General features: G+C 38.9%; 1 protein-coding gene and 1 long non-coding RNA gene across 2 annotated transcripts in view; one reads left to right on the plus strand and one right to left on the minus strand.

The window, feature by feature from the left end:
• The window catches only part of KIRREL3 (kirre like nephrin family adhesion molecule 3), a 1,250,147-nt gene that overhangs the window by 1,158,723 nt on the left and 70,319 nt on the right, over positions 1–21,105 (plus strand). The window contains exons 13-15 of the mRNA XM_053691559.1: positions 3,442–3,477; positions 13,399–13,506; positions 19,661–19,770. Of these exons, the coding sequence (XP_053547534.1) occupies positions 3,442–3,477; positions 13,399–13,506; positions 19,661–19,770 (254 nt within the window). The remainder of the gene's footprint in view (positions 1–3,441; positions 3,478–13,398; positions 13,507–19,660; positions 19,771–21,105) is intronic.
• The window catches only part of LOC128639265 (uncharacterized), a 198,748-nt gene that overhangs the window by 130,832 nt on the left and 46,811 nt on the right, over positions 1–21,105 (minus strand). The window contains exon 2 of the long non-coding RNA XR_008399152.1: positions 16,356–16,463. This is a non-coding gene — a long non-coding RNA (uncharacterized LOC128639265). The remainder of the gene's footprint in view (positions 1–16,355; positions 16,464–21,105) is intronic.

Below are 21,105 nucleotides of genomic sequence, written 5' to 3' on the forward strand. Positions count from 1 at the left end.
TGATACACGCAAACGTAAAAGTTACCTTTCTAATTCATTTTGTCCATGTAAGGCAAGGCATTGTGGGCTTTTTATACACTTATATAGATATGCAGGTTGATAAATGTGCTGCTTATAATATGTCACTTTTCTTTTAGACTTAAGAAATGTTATTTCATGTTAAAAAAAAGAAATTGATGTTTAATACTAGTCCATATAGGTCAGTTAGTCTAAAGCACTTTGATATCTCATTGTGCAAATAAAAGTCCTACCTATTCCCGAAAACACCATAAAATCCTAAGAATGATATCCGTGCTGTACAGCGAAACAAAATGGTCTGAATAAAATACTAATTTATTGCTGCAATCCACAGAGTCACTTAATTTAAATCAAACATTCATCAGCAGATATATACTTGGGCTGGCTGCCCAACCTAGGTCATTCAAATTGGATTTGAACTCTTTGCTATCAGAGAGATTCCATTAAAATGATACTTATGTTCCAGGTCTCATAAATCTCTTATTTACACCAATCAAATCATTTTATTTTGAAAGAGTGTCATGTTTATTTTTATTGCACCCGTTATTTATTTTTCAAAACTCAAATCACATTTTAAGTAAATTTGTTACATTCTTTAATACCCCGACTAGTGGTAGAAAGTAAAAAAAAAGTAGACAATATATATTTCATAAAAAGAGAGTGCTCTTTAATGTGGGAATCAGGTAAGCGGTCTCTCAATGTTAAAACCAGCCTTCTCTAACAGGCCCATTTATCAAGCTCCGTACGGAGCTTGAAGGGCCGTGTTTCTGGCGAGTCTTCAGACTCGCCAGAAACACAAGTTATGAAGCAGCGGTCTAAAGACCGCTGCTCCATAACCCTGTCCGCCTGCTCTGAACAGGCGGACAGGAATCGCCGGACATCAACCCGATCGAATACGATCGGGTTGATTGACAGCTCCCTGCTGGCGGCCGATTGGCCGCGAGTCAGCAGGGGGCGGCGTTGCACCAGCAGCTCTTGTGAGCTGCTGGTGCAATGTTAAATGTGGAGAGCGTATTGCTCTCCGCATTTAGCGAGGTCTTGCGGACCTGATCCGCAGTGTCGGATCAGGTCCGCAAGCCCTTTGATAAATGGGCCTGAAAATGTCAAGGTTGCCATGTTAGCCTCAGAAGATGCATCCACTGATTGGCCGATGCAAAAACATTTGGTCAAATTATTTGGTGATGTGTTTCATGAGCCTAAAGGCTCTTAAAGGGACATACAAATGGAAAAAAGAAAATAGTTTAATATAAGAGCATTTTATTATTGCACTCTAATTACACTATGTTTCATAATAGAAGTAAGAGGCTCTTAAAATCCCCTGCTCTGTCTGAACTATGAAAGTATAATTTTAACTTTCATGTCTTTTGGGGCTTAGGTATTATCATTAGTGATGTGGTATCTCTTATTATGAATTTCAGCCACTTATCATTCTGCTTTTCTCTCCTCTTTTTCTATCTGTGTTTAGCTGTGCACATTTTTCTCCATTTTCCTTTTTATTTATTACTTGGATTAAACGAATATAAAAGTACGATCTGAACATCGGAACATTATGATACCATTTTTTTCTATTTTAGCTGTTTTGGGGAAATGCTTTTTTAACATAAAAAGGTTGTTATACTATGGTTGCCATAATTCTCTTCCACAAAACCGGGACAAAACGATATTTGACTGAAATGAGGGGTTTGGGTGGGAAGTATATAGACAAATAATGAGAACATACTACTACAGTAGTAGTTAACGTTTATTATTTTGTATGTTATTTTATTTGTTAAGGTTACCAGCAAGTTGACACATCAAAAGCCAAACATACAGTATATAAATATCCAAAAGAGACAATTGGTTATGTAAACTGTTACAGGAGAATGAGAAATACACACATGACATTTCATTGTACAAATACGTTGCTGTATATGATTCAACCATTTACTGAAAACAACAGAAAGCCTGGCTGGAACTTAACCAATAACCACATAGAATATTATGACAATTACTTTACGCACCTCACCAGCTTCTCCTCTGACTTGCTTGCACATTTCTACCCAGACTAGAGCAGCTCATGCACGTCACACTGACTGACTCACGGCCACTGTCTGAGCCACAGCCCACAGATCGGCTTCTCCAAACAGCAGCAGCAGCTCCCAATATCGCTCTCTACACAGCCCACACATGCACAGTTTTATTAGACTTCCCACCTAGGCATAATCACACTCAGCTGCTCCAGGACCTAATGGCGGGCCGAATCACACAGACAGGCAAATCTCTGTCTCCATGAAAATGCCCGCAGTGTGGATGGGAGACGGGAAAAAAACACTGCGAGTAAAAAAATAAATAACTTTTCTTAATGTGCAATAATAAAAAACTGGACTTTTTTATTCAATAATATCCAGGACTTTCCCGGTGTTCCAGGACGTATAGCAACCCCATGGGAAACCCAACATTTTCTGTCATGATTCATATAATACATGACACTTGACATAACATTCCAATTTACTTCTATTTGAAAATTTCTTTTATCCCATTTATATCCTTTGTTGAAGGAGCAATGCACTATTAAGAGCTAGCTGAGCCAATGACAGAAGGCATATATGTACAGCCACCAATCAGCAGCTAACTCACAGTAGTGCAACACTGTTCCTGAGCCTAACTAGAAAGTACGTTGTTTAAACTGTATAATCTGTCTGAATTATGAAAAAAATGTGGGTTTTGTGTCCATTCAACACTGCTAGAGCAATAACTTTTAGGTGTACCCAACTCAGTAGCCAATCAGCTGTAATCTATATGCCAGCACTTCCTGTGCACACTCTGAGTGCCAGTAATGTCACATGACACCCATTGGTGGCGTTGCCACGTGGAATATTAAAGGTTACCACTCTAGCAATGACAATGTTTAATAGAAGCATTGTAAATACAATAATAATGCTAAAATGCTGTTAATGTTACATGAAATGCCAGGTATAAAATACTTTGTCCCTTTATCATCGTGATGGTGCTTTGGGCTTACAAACTCAAGTAGTCAGAGAACGGGTCATCTCACTGTACATAAAAACATGGTTGTTTGACAAATCAAATGCTAAGACTATGATCAGGGTTAACTTGCTCCAGTATTCCCCTAAAACCACCAGTACTGACATAGCCTCTGATTGTAACCTTAGTTTCCAGTAAAAAGCTGGGTTTTTACATATTACAGGAGACTGTTGCATATAAAACTAAAAGTCCAATGGTTATCAAACCAGGGTAGAATATTCCCTTCAAAGACATGATTCTATTCTACAGGTTGATAAGAGCTTTACATCTTATGATAAGTTTAAGTTTGCATAAAAATATATATTTATTAGCGGTAGTTCTATGTGCATAGACTTGTGTAGCAGCATGCCAAATACTTAGCCATGCAAGGCTATAGACACCTGTTTTATCTTTAAACAGGTCCGAACATGCAGTCAGGAAGGAGTATGGAACCAGGTATGGATACATGAAGCCCAGGTGACAGTTCTCTCTCTCATGTCCAATGTCTGTCTGTCCTGACGCCTAATCAAGAGGATGTCTCAGCACTATAACACCACTGGCAGAAGAATGGAAATTCCAACATAATTTCTTAGACTTCACCACATCCCTGTTAAAATAACTATATTAATTTTACTTCTGTTAACTTTTTTGAGATAATTTATTAAGATAATGTGTGATCAGGTAGTGTATGTATACATGATCTATGTGTGTGTATCAGATTCTGGATTATCATCTTCCCCTCTGCTACCAGGAAATCATTAGATATGGTCACCATGGACCTGTGTGTGCTCTGAAACCCACCAATATAAAGCAGCAAAAGTGCATTTTGTTAATGAGCTGCAGAGAGCCAAATACTTTATATCAGGAAAGAATGTTCTAAGTGGTGTATTTCATTGTTGTGCTGCCCTAGGACATGCAAATCTTCTAATCCATAAACCGCCAACCCAAAAATTTTCATATGTCATATATGTTCCCCAACTAGGTAACCAGTAGACATTCGTTTTCCTGAATATTCGCTAGCTGCACTATTGGGTATTTGTTTCGTTTTAAACTAAACGAATACTGAATAAGCATAGAACATTAACAATAATTTGTATTAAATGAGTGTAAATGTTCCAAAGCTACAGGTGACACAGTTTACCTGTGATATTATAATTACATTTATCTCTGGAGAGCCGTGGTAACCCGGTCCCCTTCTTCACAGAACCCGGCCGCACTAATAGGAGGCTTAATATGGCGGCTCCCAGGGACTGAACTAAAGGACCTTCTTCTTTAGTGCAGGCCCTGGGATTTGCCGTGTAAGCAATGTTAGCACCGCTGAGGCTTTGTGACGAACAGGGGCATGTTAGTTCAGCTCTCCAGGACGCAAAATATAAGTATTTTAACCATTTAAAGGGAACAAATGAATACGGATGAATTCCGTCAGTATTTATTCATTTTCTTTACATTTTGGGGTGCATTTGTTCCGATATATAATTTTTGGAAAGCCAAATGCACATTTCTAGTAACCAGGAATCATATATCTGTAGTAAAAGTAATAACGTAAAGGGCCATGAAACCCATTTTTTTTCTTTCTTTATTCATATAGAGCGAAACCGTTTTAAAAATGATTAAAATTCACTTCTATTATCAAATTTACTTTGTTGTCCTGGTATTCTTTGTTGGAAATCAGGTAGGCAAACTTAGGTGCATGTCTCGAGAACTATATGGCAGTGGACTTTTGACAGTACTTCTGAGCACTAGATGGCAGTAGTCTTTTTGCAATGTATGACACTGCTAAAAGCATTCTTGCAAAACCGCTGCCATATAATGTTCCAGACATGTGCACACTCTTGAGCCTTCCTACCTGCTGTTAAATAAAGGATGTCAGAAGAACAAAGACATTTTAAAAATAAAAATATATTGGAATTGTTTTGTTTTTTAAATTGGCCTCCAAGGAGCATCTAGAACAAAGTGAAATTCCTGCACATATAAAGATCAATCTCCAGCCATAATAATCATTTGGCTCCGTTATACCTAGCTGACTATTTCACACAAAAGTTCTACATCAGACATTTTTTCCTTTCGTGCTTTATTGCTTTAGAGCCAACTCAGGTGAATATTTTTTCAAGGAATATGGTCTTGTGCTGAGGATAAATAGAAGAGTTTTCAGCTCACGCTCATTATTTCATGTTCTTAGTAGAATTGCAGTAAAACTTATTTGTGTCAATAGGACTTTTCTCTGGGAAAAAATATGAGATTTTTATAACAAAATCCTAAATCAACCTAAAGCTAACATTTTTTACCATGCTTACTAAACAGTCATTCTTTTTGGGGGGAATGCATCTTAATCATAATACAACTGCATAACTTTCTTTTCTTGTCTAGGACAGGGTCTATTCTAGATTTCAGCCATGTGTGCAAATAAAGGTTAAAAGTAGGATCCCAGCATGATTAAATTATGCAGCAGTAAAAGTATAAGATTACTAGCACTCTGACTGTTTGATTATACCCATAAACACAAAAGGTATTGTTAATATTGAAGAAATAATCTTTTTAAATCTTTTATGTTACCAGATTGTAGATATTTTAGTTACCATATATAATTACATATTTAAAACATGGAGTTTAGGTATGTTTTGTTTATTTTATTTATTATTGTTATTATTATTTATTTTATTTATTATTATTATTATTTATTTTATTAATTATTTTGCTTAAAAGGAATAACTTTCAAAAGGGTTATGGCTAAAATGTGTAATTGATTCTAACGTTGACTATCTGCTTTATTTGCAATAATAATTCAGTAAATTACCTCTTCATTTACAGTAGAATTGTGCAGTGTGGGCGTAATATATGGGCAAGATGCTTTACATGAGTATTGTAGTGCAAGCACGTCATGTCATTTCTTGCTCTGCGCATATTGGAACTCTATGGGCTCTATTTATTAAACTCTGGACAGACAAGGTTTGCTGCCCGCATTTAACATTGCACAAGCCGCTGCTTGTTTAATGCCGCCCCCTGAGATTGGCCGCACACAAGCAAGGGCTCTCGATCATCCCAGTCGAATCAGATTAGGGTGATTTAACTCTGCCAAACGTTTGGTGGCAAAAAGGCTAAGTAGCTGCATTCACAGTTTAATAAATGGGGCCCTATGTTTTAAGGGCATCACAGCTCCTGAGCTGAACACAGCTGGTGATCAGTAGGCCATGTGACTGCTGCTGCCTTTGGCTTACCAGTTTTTTACAGCTTCATATTAGCAGTTTTCAGTAGCTCCAGAGTGCTAGCGGCCAATTGGCCGCAAATGTGCAGGGGGCGGCATTGCACAAGCATTTCACTAGAAATGCTTGTGCAGTGTTAAATGCCGACAGCGTAGAGTTTGAAACTACCCCATAGAGTTTGAAGCTGAGTAGTGCACAAATTACTTGCTCAAATAAATTAGATCATGTCCTTTCTGCGCCTTTCAGGGCCAGATAGACTCCCTAGTGGTGCAGGCCCGGTATCAATTGAGCCCTCCAAGACCTATGTAGTTGTGGCCCTGCCAGTATGTTAGCAAGCATTTGGGTGGTGTGCTTGAGACAGTTAACTCCTAGGCTTCCAAAGACAACTGTAAAGCAATGACAAACCTCTATGTGACTACCAAGTGGTGACCACAACACATTGATCAAATCACATTATAATATTGCTTAAATAGCACCTGTGCCGCGTCATGTGCACATTTATATCATTTTGGCAATGCTTTTAACAAGCTTCAAACATGAAAGAGTTGCTATACAGTAATGTTGGTAGATGCACAAATATCCTTCTACAGAAGAGATACACACATAAGGTTATACAAGGATACACTTTTTGTTCAAGTCATTTGCAGAATGGACAACCAAGATTATCTTTTTGGTTGCTATAAACCATTGCAAGCATGCAATTATTTTTATTACAAATAAATATGTTGTAAAGGCATAATTATTATGGTGTATATAAATTACTTGGAATAAATCAATGACTTTTTTATTCATTTGCTTTATAGTCCCATTTTATGTTATTTTTGTTATGTATTTTGTTCATTCAGCTTGTTTGTTTAATTTATTTTTTGTGTCTGCTATTTGAAAATAAAACATACATAAATGTTATTGTTACGGTTACCCTTAGTCTCGCTGAGAGATGGACCGCTTAGTAGCCTGGATCCCTATTGCTAAAGAGGGGAGAAGCTGCTTTCCATAGTATTCTATATGAGTCTCGCAAATATAGAATAATCTCCCTTAGCTGCAGTACAGCTAGGATACCCTTCTGCCCACAAAAACGAGTCAACGCTGCGATTGAGGGTCAAAACAAGAACTCAGGACTGGGATGCCCAGCCTGCTTTTTATTAAGGTTACATGCACACAGGGCACTCCCAGGGGGAGAGGGGGGGAAGCACAAAATCCCCCATCACACATTTAGATAGAGAGCACTGTCCTTTGACAGGCCACAATAGGATTACAGTACTTAAGATAACAAGTTTACAAGTTCATCTTATCAATTAGCAGCCTGGCTCCAGAGGTGATTAGACAATAGTTTCTAAAAGCTGAAAAAAAAGAGTTAACTCTTTATGAAATGAAACTTGTTACGGTTTTCTTGGAGCCCTTCTTAGGCGCTGGCTTGCTGGTTCAGGCATTGCTGCTGGGAAATAAGCTTTTCACAACAAAATAACTAATGCTTCTGTAACATTGCTCCCTTTCTGTGGAACACTCTGGCAGACACGGTCTGACCCCTTTTCGGGGCAGACTAAGGCTGTCCAGACCGCTGGTTATGCGGGGCTGAGGTCGGTTTGTCTGGACAACCCGTCGGCGTTGCCATTCTGTTTCCCAGGTCTGTAAGTAATGGTGAAATTGAAGGTTTGCAACGATAAGCTCCAACGTAATAGCCTGCCGTTATCTCCAGAGACCCGGTTCAGCCACACCAACGGGTTATGGTCGGTGACCAGAGTGAACTCCTGACCATATAAATAGGGAGTCAATTTCTTTAATGCCCACACCAAAGCCAAACACTCCTTTTCGACCGCTGCATAGCTGACTTCGCGGGGCAGGAGCTTCCGGCTGATGTAGGCAACTGGATGCTCCCCTCCATCTTCGCCTACTTGGCTGAGAACGGCTCCCAGCCCGAACATGGAAGCATCGGTATGGACGATAAAACGTTTGTTAAGGGCTGGGGCCGCCAAGACAGGAGCGTTAATTAGAGCATTTTTGAGAGCCTGGAAAGCCGTTTCACAGTGGGGAGACCACAGGACCTGTCGAGGTAAGTTCTTCTTGGTCAAGTCAGTCAGGGGTTTGGCAAGTGTGCTGTAGTCTGGTACGAACCGTCTATAGTACCCTGCCGTGCCCAGGAAGGCTAGGACCTGAGTCTTAGTGATGGGGGTGGGCCAATTGGCGACAGCTTCTATTTTGGCCGGCTCTGGTCGCTGCTTTCCACACCCCACCCGGTGACCCAGGTACTGTACCTCGGCCATCCCAAAGTGGCATTTTTCTGGCTTCAGAGTCAGGCCAGCAGCCCGGATCTGATCCAGAACCATTCCCACATGAGCTAAGTGGTCCTCCCAGGACTCACTGTGGATCGCTATGTCGTCCAGGTAGGCGCAAGCAAAACTCTGGAAGCCATCCAGGAGCCTATCCACCAAGCGCTGGAATGTAGCTGGGGCATTCTTCATCCCAAACGGCATTACCCTAAACTGATATAAGCCGAATGGGGTGACGAATGCCGACTTGGGGATAGCCTCCGGGGCCAGGGGAATCTGCCAGTAACCTTTGCAGAGGTCAATAGTGGTCAGGTAATTTCCCCTGGCTATACGATCGAGTAGCTCGTCTACCCTGGGCATAGGGTAAGCGTCCGTCACGGTATTTTCATTGAGCCTCCGATAGTCTACGCAGAACCGGGTGGTCCCATCTTTCTTGGGCACCAAGACAACTGGGGAGGCCCAGGGACTATCGGAGGGCTCAATTACCCTGAGCTGGAGCATCTCATCGATCTCCTTCTTCATTCCTGTCCTAACTGCTTCGGGGATTCGGTACGGAGCCTGGCGCAAGGGAGCTTGTCCCGGAGTATCTACCTGGTGGGTGGTTAAAGTAGTGTACCCTGGCTTCGGGGAGAAGGTGAGGTGTTTGGACTGGAGGAGTTGGTTGAGCTGCTCCCTTTCAGTGGGGCTAAGTCGGTCCCCTATCTGAACCTGAGCCACTATACCTGTGGGGAGGCTCTTTTCTAATAGGTCTGGAATGGGTAAACTGTCGGGGTCTTCCTGAGGGGAACAACATATGGCCGTCACGTTCTCTGGTCGCTCAAAATATTCCTTGAGCATGTTTACATGGAATGTCTTTCTAAGATTGTTGTCGTGGCAGCTAGCTATCACATAAGTGGTGTCTCCCCTTTTCTCTACGATCTGGTAGGGACCCTGCCAGGACGCCTGCAATTTTTCTGTCTTCACCGGCTTAAGTACTAACACCTTTTGTCCTATGGTGAAGATTCTCTTTCGGGCCCCCCGATCGTACCATACTTTCTGTCTTCTCTGGGCCAACTGGAGATTAGCCCGCACGGATTTGGCTAATTGCTCCATTCGGTCCCTGAGTTCCAGCACGTATGGCACAACTGGGACACCGTCAGCCTCCATCTCTCCCTCCCAGTGCTCCCGGATCAGGTTTAGGGGTCCCCGTACCTTTCTTCCGTAGAGCAACTCGAAGGGAGAGAACCCTGTCGTTTCCTGGGGCACCTCCCGATAAGCAAATAGGAGGTGCGGCAGGAAGCGTTCCCAGTCTCGGTATTCCTGAGTGAACGTCTTGAGCATTTGCTTGAGGGTCCCATTGAACCTCTCACACAGCCCGTTCGTCTGGGGGTGGTATGGGGAGCTTAGGAGGGACTTAATTTTGCAAACCTGCCAGAGTTGTTGGGTCAATTCAGCCGTAAATTGGGTGCCTCGGTCGGATAGGATTTCTTTTGGAAATCCTACCCGGGAGAACACCTGTACTAGTGCATTCGCTACCGTATCCGCTTGTATGTTGGATAGGGCGACAGCCTCTGGGTACCTGGTAGCGTAGTCCACTACGGTAAGAATGTATCGCTTACCGGAGGGACTAGGGGTAGCCAGTGGTCCCACTAGGTCAATAGCAACCCGGCTGAAGGGTTCCTCTACAATGGGCATATTTACTAGCTGGGCTTTAGGGTGATCGCCTCGCCTTCCTACTCGTTGACACACATCGCAGGTGTTACAGTAAGTTCTAACGTCAGCGTGCACCCCTGGCCAAAAGAACGTGTGAGTAATGCGGTGTAGGGTACGGGTAACGGCTAGGTGGCCTGCTAAGGGGATGTCGTGGCCTATTTTGAGGATTTCTTGACGGTATTTGTGGGGCACTACCAGCTGTCGCCTACGCTGTCCCCTTTTCTCTGTCCAGCGGTATAGTTTCCCTTTTTCCCATAAGAATGTTTCGTTATCTGCCCCGCCCCCTCCGGTCTCTGCTCGTTCCCGGTACTTTTGTAAGGTCGGGTCAGTCTTAGACTCTGCCTCGAAAGCATCTGGGGTGTCCCAGGGTATGGGGCCTAACCTGTCAGGCAAGGTCGGGGTAGGTCTTACCTGTGTCTCCCGCACTGGTGAAAGCTCTCGCTCCGTCCGGGCTTGGGCCCGTGTAGTCACTGGGTCCGCCTCGTTGTTGCATACTGGAGCATAGGCAGAAGTCATGGGGCCCAAATCGTTGCCCAGTAGTACTTCGGCAGGTAAATTATCCATTAGGCCCACGTTCACAGCCCCCTTTCCCGCTCCCCAATCAAGATGCACTTTAGCTGTTGGAATTTTGTACACATCCCCCCCCGCCACTCTAACGGCCACAGTCTGTCCGGATCGCTTGTGCTCTGGCACCAAATGACTCTGTACCAGCGTGATAGTAGCCCCTGTGTCTCGCAATCCCTCGGTAGATCGCCCCTCGAGCCATACCCTCTGCCGATGGTGCTGGCGGTTATCTGAGGCAGCATATACAGGGTCTGCCTCGTGAAGCGGCCCCACATATCCCTCCATAGGGGCCTCTTGGTTAACACAGAGGGCCCGGGCCGGACGATAGGACCCAGAGGGGTCATTGTAATTCCTGGGTGTCTGGTGCGTATTAAGGGGGCAGCTAGCCATGAAATGCCCTGGTTGCTTGCATCGGTGGCAAGTCGGTCTGGGACGCTCAGAGCTGTTATTGGGTGGTCCTGAGTGTCGGATGGGCCCTGTGGGCACCGGGGCTCGGAATTCAGCACGAGGGGGTGCACGGTAAACCTCTCTGGGTTCGACCCGTGCTGGAGCTCGGTAGTTCATGGGTTCGTGAAGACGGGAGTCATAATGTTCATCGGCCAATTTGGCTGCTTCTTCTAAGGTAGAAGGCCGCCTGTCTCGCAGCCATTCCTTCCCTTGCTGTTCCATGCCATTATAAAAATGTTCTAAGAGAAACAATTGTAAAATTTCCTCCCCAGTCACCGCTTTACTTCCGCTCAGCCAGTGATTTGCCGCTCTCCGCATTCGGTGCGCCCATTCCATATGGGTATCGTTAGGCTTCTTTTCCGTGCCCCGAAACTGTCGGCGATACGTGTCCGGAGTTACAGCGTACCGTCGCAACAGTGTCTCCTTAACTAGCTCATACTGTGTCACTTCCTCAGCACCCAGAGTACGAAAGGCTTCCAGGGCTCGCCCGGATAGTTTCCCAGACAATATCGTGGGCCACTCTCTGTTGGGAATCTGGTGCAGGGCACATTGCCTTTCGAAGTCCGCCAAATATTCATCAATCCCTGTCTCGCTCTCTAGGAAGGGTCGAAATGCCGCATAGGGTATCTTGGGCCTCCCAGCATTTTCGACAGGGATGATTACCTGCGGGGCTTCAGCATTGCGGTGTGCGTTCGCTAGGTTGAGTTCGTGGGCTCGAGTCTCTCGTATATCCTCGTCCGCCTCCGCCATCAACTGCTGTACCAATTCCATGGAGGGGTTCGGCCCGTATAATGAGAGCCTTTCCCGAACAATCCTGGTTTTTTCGTCACTAATCGTGGTCGGTGTTTCCGCCATTGTGAAGCTCTGATCCAGTTCGGTCAATTCTGCGATCAGCTCTCTCCTCGGCCGGTTGCTGGCGTACCCCCCTCTGCTTTCAAGTAAATCCTTTAGGGTTGTACGCTTCAATTTTTCGTAAGCGCTCTCCATCCGTTCTGTACCTCTCCTAGGAAATCCAGGAAAATCCCGCCGCTGCCGCCAAATGTTACGGTTACCCTTAGTCTCGCTGAGAGATGGACCGCTTAGTAGCCTGGATCCCTATTGCTAAAGAGGGGAGAAGCTGCTTTCCATAGTATTCTATATGAGTCTCGCAAATATAGAATAATCTCCCTTAGCTGCAGTACAGCTAGGATACCCTTCTGCCCACAAAAACGAGTCAACGCTGCGATTGAGGGTCAAAACAAGAACTCAGGACTGGGATGCCCAGCCTGCTTTTTATTAAGGTTACATGCACACAGGGCACTCCCAGGGGGAGAGGGGGGGAAGCACAAAATCCCCCATCACACATTTAGATAGAGAGCACTGTCCTTTGACAGGCCACAATAGGATTACAGTACTTAAGATAACAAGTTTACAAGTTCATCTTATCAATTAGCAGCCTGGCTCCAGAGGTGATTAGACAATAGTTTCTAAAAGCTGAAAAAAAAGAGTTAACTCTTTATGAAATGAAACTTGTTACGGTTTTCTTGGAGCCCTTCTTAGGCGCTGGCTTGCTGGTTCAGGCATTGCTGCTGGGAAATAAGCTTTTCACAACAAAATAACTAATGCTTCTGTAACAGTTATTAACAATTTTTCAGTTATATTGTAGAACATATATAAAAATGGAAAACGTTTACAATTAGACATTTATTGATGTTATTTTGTGTGTGTGTTTTACTTTAATGTCTGTCCTTGTGCAATGCACAATAAATATCTAGGCTTAAAGGGACACTAAACCCAATTTTTTTCTTTCATGATTCAGATAGAGAATGAGATTTTAAGCACCTTTTTAATTTACTCCTATTATCAATTATTCTTTGTTCTCATGCTATCTTGATTTGAAAAAGCAGTACTGTAAGCTTTAAAGCCGGACCATTTTTTGTTCAGCACCTGGGTAGCACTTGCTGATTTGTGGCTAAATGTAGCAAACCAATCAGTAAGCTTTACCATGGTGCTGAACTAAAAATGGGCTGGCTCCTAACCTTTAATTACAGCTTTTTCAAATCAAGATAACATGAGAACAAAGAAAAATTGATAATAGGAGCAAATTAGAAAGTTGCTTAAAATTGCATGCTCTATCTGAATCATGAAAGAAAAACTGTGTGGTTAGTATCCCTTTAATATTTGCTGTATGGGTTTTACTAATAATTCTGTTTTGTTCTGTGTTACAGAGTCTGTCCCGGTCACTGTGATCATTGGAGTGGCAGTCGGAGCAGGGGTGGCATTCCTTGTACTAATGGCTACAATAGTTGCATTTTGCTGCGCTCGGAACCAAAGAAGTGAGTATTACACATATATAGTAGCATGGTACACTGGGCACTGTTTGTTATCAGAAGGACTCACCTCTTCCCTTTGTGCTTTATTTCTGCCATCTTTCTCCTTTTAGTTTCTCCCTTGTGTACCTCCCACCCTTACAATTCTTTCCCCTGCAGCACAGTCATTCTCGTTTTCATAATTAAAGGGACATTCCAGCCAAAATAGAATCTACATGGATGCAGTTCCGTATTAAATAGACACATTTTTCTAATATACACAAATTAGCAAAAATGCTTCTAATAAAAGCTATAGCTGTTTTAAAAGTGTATTTAAGTATGCACCGTGCACCAGCATTTTATACACAACACTTGCACAGGAACTCTAAGTTGTTTGTACGATCTGGTAATGACTCAGTTTGTTAATTGCTGATATTATACAGGCTCCACTAGCGCTCTGAGCAGCTGCAGTATTTAAAAAGCAGGTGCACTGAGCATATCTAGCTATACGTCACATGCACGTGCAGAGAAATAACACTAAAACTATGATAACTTTTATTGGAAGCATTTTTGCCAATACATCTATATTGCAAGTATGGTTCTATTCAAATATGTAATTCATCTATGTGCATTTAAAGTTTAACCTGAATGTCCCTTTAAAACAAAAAAAAAACATAAAAGATGTCAATGTTTGGATAGAAACATGTGTCCAAATTAAAAAAATATATATATTCACACACAACTACTTATACATTTTGTATATGTGCTTATATATTTGTGTAGCCATATTAAGTTCACAGAATTATATTAACACACAAGCATATAAATGCACGTTCATTCATGCTCTTTAACAGAATTATATTAACACACAAGCATATAAATGCACGTTCATTCATGCTCATTCACAGAATTATACTAACACACAAGCATATAAATGCACGTTCATTCATGCTCATTCACAGAATTATATTAACACACAAGCATATAAATGCACATTCCTTCATGCTCATTCACAGAATTATATTAACACACAAGCATATAAATGCACGTTCCTTCATGCTCATTCACAGAATTATACTAACACACAAGCATATAAATGCACGTTCATTCATGCTCATTCACAGAATTATACTAACACACAAGCATATACATGCACGTTCCTTCATGCTCATTCACAGAATTATATTAACACACAAGCATATAAATGCACGTTCCTTCATGCTCATTCACAGAATTATACTAACACACAAGCATATAAATGCACGTTCATTCATGCTCATTCACAGAATTATACTAACACACAAGCATATACATGCACGTTCCTTCATGCTCATTCACAGAATTATACTAACACACAAGCATATAAATGCACGTTCCTTCTTGCTCATTCACAGAATTATATTAACACACAAGCATATAAATGCACGTTCATTCATGCTCATTCACAGAATTATATTAACACACAAGCATATAAATGCACGTTCATTCATGCTCATTCACAGAATTATATTAACACACAAGCATATAAATGCACGTTCATTCATGCTCATTCACAGAATTATATTAACACACAAGCATATAAATGCTCGTTCATTCATGCTCATTCACAGAATTATATTAACACACAAGCATATAAATGCACGTTCATTCATGCTCATTCACAGAATTATATTAACACACAAGCATATAAATGCACGTTCATTCATGCTCATTCACAGAATTATATTAACACACAAGCATATAAATGCACGTTCCTTCTTGCTCATTCACAGAATTATACTAACACACAAGCATATAAATGCACGTTCATTCATGCTCATTCACAGAATTATACTAACACACAAGCATATAAATGCACGTTCCTTCATGCTCATTCACAGAATTATACTAACACACAAGCATATAAATGCACGTTCCTTCTTGCTCATTCACAGAATTATATTAACACACAAGCATATAAATGCACGTTCATTCATGCTCATTCACAGAATTATATTAACACACAAGCATATAAATGCACGTTCATTCATGCTCATTCACAGAATTATATTAACACACAAGCATATAAATGCACGTTCATTCATGCTCATTCACAGAATTATATTAACACACAAGCATATAAATGCACGTTCATTCATGCTCATTCACAGAATTATATTAACACACAAGCATATAAATGCACGTTCATTCATGCTCATTCACAGAATTATATTAACACACAAGCATATAAATGCACGTTCATTCATGCTCATTCACAGAATTATATTAACACACAAGCATATAAATGCACGTTCCTTCTTGCTCATTCACAGAATTATACTAACACACAAGCATATAAATGCACGTTCATTCATGCTCATTCACAGAATTATATTAACACACAAGCATATAAATGCACGTTCCTTCTTGCTCATTCACAGAATTATATTAACACACAAGCATATAAATGCACGTTCATTCATGCTCATTCACAGTAATACATTATATTAACACACAAGCATATAAATGCACGTTCATTCATGCTCATTCACAGAATTATATTAACACACAAGCATATAAATGCACGTTCATTCATGCTCATTCACAGAATTATATTAACACACAAGCATATAAATGCACGTTCATTCATGCTCATTCACAGAATTATATTAACACACAAGCATATAAATGCACGTTCATTCATGCTCATTCACAGAATTATATTAACACACAAGCATATAAATGCACGTTCATTCATGCTCATTCACAGAATTATATTAACACACAAGCATATAAATGCACGTTCATTCATGCTCATTCACAGGCAAATAATATTCATTTACACTTTTTCTTTGCACATTTCTTTTTAAACCTTGATTCTCATTGCTATAACATACCTGCACGTGCCAGTATGTGGCTTGTGGTTGTCACATTGTTTTTTGCTTCTTTTCGTTGTTTCATTGTCTCAGTTCACCATTTGTATTTTTCTTCCTTCAGTAGCAGATCTGTAGGAAACCGAATAACAAAGACAAATAAAATCTTGCAGTCAGGAAATACTCTCACACCGAGTCAGAAGAGTATTGGGAAAACATAAAAAGAAAACTGAAGTAGGCTGCACTATGTGCAAAGATAAAAGAGAACAGCAAGAAAACATATGATAAAACCTACTTTAGATATATTATTGGAATGAAAAAAATAAAGAAGCCAAAAATTGATAGGATAATAGGAAGGAATTTGGCTGTTGATATTGTCATGTGCAAATAAAATCTAAACTATTGCATAGAACAGTACTTCAAAATATACTGTGTATAGAGGGTCGGCCAAAATAGATTTGATAATGTCATGTACTTTCATAGGAGGAGACAGTTACCGATAACTGCCATAGGGACCGCCAGTGCGGATTCTGATTATAAATAGGGTTACCGTACTATAGGAAGTAAAAATAGACTTTGAAATTCATTTTTCAATGTTAATGTGGAAAAGCAATGCATTGTATCACCATAAAGGCCAGTGAAAAACTTAACTGCACTCTATGAAGTAATAGTAACAGAAAAAACGGTATTAATTTATTCTTAATAAAAACATATACAATTATATGACTCCAGTCCCAGAATAATGCAAATAAATAAAAAACAATACAAATCATTTATAAACAAGCCAAATGTACGCTAATATGCATGGTCTAAACAAGATAGACTTTGAAGTATTACCATGCTTAGAAGTATGAGCAATTGTATGTTAATATCTCAAATACATTAAAGGGACAATAAATTCTAATTGGTTATATACATAGCATATACAGTATCAGGAAAGCATTACTGAATTACAAAGAAAAAGACATATCTAAGATTTTGTTAGTTAAATACACAGGTTTTGCTATTGACAAGCAGTCCCGGGATAAACCCTTAAAAAGCCTGTTTCAACATTGATCACCTTTTTTGCTCTTTTGTCAGGTGATTATATATAAGACTTAGATAGGCATGTGAGACTCATGTCTTCCTAATAAGTTGTCACATCCTTGTGCCAGATTCTGGGTTTGCCCCAGTCATACTATAAAATGGTAGTAGATGGTGGTGCAGGTCTCGAGGGTTTCAGGTTTGTAAATAGGAGTCATTTAGAGACTGCTCTATCTGACTCATGTAAGTTTAGTTTTGACTAGACTGTCCCTTTAAAGGAGCATTAAACTCTCATTTTGAATCATGCATTGTAAAACAAAATATTTTTACTTTTGGTATTATTTGTCCTATTTTACTGCAACTGCCCCAGAGAGGCTAGAGTACGTGCAGATGTATTACCCTGCAACATGCTACAGAGCGATTGATTGATCTTGTATGAGCTCATTTATATCTGTCCCTCATTGGCCTCAGCAAAATAAATAAAATACATAAAGAAGAGACCTTTTAAGATTTTTTTTCCATTGGCTGTAATAAAATAAATGCATTTAAATAATTTTTGTATTTAAAATCTACTTACATTGTAATGTAAATAGTACAGAAATCCTGTATGGAGTGCAGACGCACACACACACACACATATTATATATATACACATACATACATATATATAAATATATATAAACATACATACATATATAAATATATATATATATATACACATACATACATATATATAAATATATATACACATACATACATATATATAAATATATATACACATACATACATATATATAAATATATATACACATACATACATATATATAAATATATATAAACATACATACATATATATAAATATATATACACATACATACATATATATAAATATATATACACATACATACATATATATAAATATATATAAACATACATACATATATATAAATATATATACACATACATACATATATATAAATATATATACACATACATACATATATATAAATATATATACACATACATACATATATATAAATATATATACACATACATACATATATATAAATATATATAAACATACATACATATATAAATATATATATATATACACATACATACATATATATAAATATATATAAACATACACACATATATAAATATATATATATATACACATACATACATATATATAAATATATATACACATACATACATATATATAAATATATATACACATACATACATATATATAAATATATATACACATACATATATATATATATATATATATATATATATAAATATATATACACATACATACATATATATAAATATATATACACATACATACATATATATAAATATATATACACATACATACATATATATAAATATATATAAACATACATACATATATATAAATATATATACACATACATACATATATATATAAATATATATACACATACATACATATATCTAAATATATATACACATACATACATATATATAAATATATATACACATACATACATATATATAAATATATATACACATACATACATATATACAAATATATATACACATACATACATATATATAAATATATATACACATACATATATATATAAATATATATACACATACATATTTATAAATATATATACACATACATACATATATCTAAATATATATACACATACATACATATATCTAAATAAATATATACACATACATACATATATCTAAATATATATACACATACATACATATATATAAATATATATACACATACATACATATATATAAATATATATATATACACATACATACATATATATAAATATATATACACATACATACATATATATAAATATATATATACACATACATACATATATATAAATATATATACACATACATACATATATATAAATATATATACACATACATACATATATATAAATATATATACACATACATACATATATATATATAAATATATATACACATACATACATATATATAAATATATATACACATACATACATATATAGAAATATATATACACATACATACATATATAGAAATATATATACACATACATACATATATAGAAATATATATACACATACATACATATATATATAAATATGTATGTCTGTGCATTGACAGCACATATGTCCTGCATTTGTGTTTTCTTTCAAAATGGGTTAGTTTCAAATACAACAGTTTGCTAAACATTTTGTTTTAACTATGTGCTCATATTTTGCCATAAAATGATAAACACATTCTCTTCTGCAGATCTGAAAGGTGTGGTTTCCGCTAAAAATGATATCCGTGTAGAGATTGTACACAAAGAGCCTACGACTGCGAGAGAGACCGAGGAACATTCAACCATGAAGCAGCTGATGGTGAGATAGGCAACTTGGTGGACTTCAGACACCATGATGACTAAAGAAATAAATCCTGCAATAAGATATATCCTAAAGACCCTCTAGGATAAAAGTGTCATTAATTAAAGGGTGAAAGAGAGGAACATTTGAAAATGTTGGTGGGTCATATGCAAAATCCATGTGACATTATAGATTATAGAATCTATTCATCAGATGATATTATAACAGGTTGATATATTCATATTGTTAGCAGTGGGGGCTAAATAACCCTAGAGCAGGCAACACAGAAATGTAAGCACCATGTGTTACACACAGTGTGGGGTTAACACACAGCAGGCCAGGACCACTGACAGGCTTGCATTTAGTGTAGTAGGAAGTGTAGAGGATCTCACTACCCCTCTAACTAGACTGTGCTATAGCTCCTCCTACGAGCAGCAGCAGTGTTTACTGAAGTGTTTCTGTTCTCTTTCCAGGGGGAAATTAGTTCCACTGGCAAAAATACTGCAGGAACTCTGTTCCCATGCACTCCCGCTGGACTTGACCCCTGGTGCAAAGCTCCTTCAATCTTTTATTTTGTTCACTTTTAGTCAGCCCACATCTCACAGCTGCTAAATCAGCTCCCCCTGCACTAACCCTGCCTTTAGAACACCCATAACTAAGCATCCACAAACCCTATCCTTACCTGTGGAACACCCATAACTAAGCATCCACAAACCCTATCCTTACCTGTGGAACACTCATAACTAAGCATTCACAAACCCTATCCTTACCTGTGGAACACCCCTAACTAAGCATCCACAAACCCTATCCTTACCTGTGGAACACCCATAATTAAGCATAAACAAGCCCTATCCTTACCTGTGGAACACCCATAACTCAGCATCCAAAACCCTATCCTTACCTGTGGAACACCCATAACTAAGCATCCACAAACCCTATCATTACCTGTGGAGCACCCATAACTAAGCATCAACAAACCCTATCCTTACCTGTTGAACACCCATAACTAAGCATCCACAAACCCTATCCTTACCTGTGGAGCACCCATAACTAAGCATCCACAAACCCTATCCTTACCTGTGGAACACCCATAACTAAGCATCCACAATCCCTAATCTTACCTGTGGAACACCCATAACTAAGCATCCACAAACCCTATTCTTACCTGTGGAACACCCATAACTAAGCATCCACAAACCCTATCCTTACCTGTGGAACACCCATAACTAAGCATCCACAAACCCTATCCTTACCTGTGGAACACCCATAACTAAGCATCCACAAACCCTATCCTTACCTGTGGAACACCCATAGCTAAGCATCCACAAACCCTATCCTTACCTGTGGAACACC

Source organism: Bombina bombina, chromosome 8, assembly GCF_027579735.1.
Source record: "Bombina bombina isolate aBomBom1 chromosome 8, aBomBom1.pri, whole genome shotgun sequence".
Classification (NCBI taxonomy): Eukaryota; Metazoa; Chordata; class Amphibia; order Anura; family Bombinatoridae; genus Bombina; species Bombina bombina.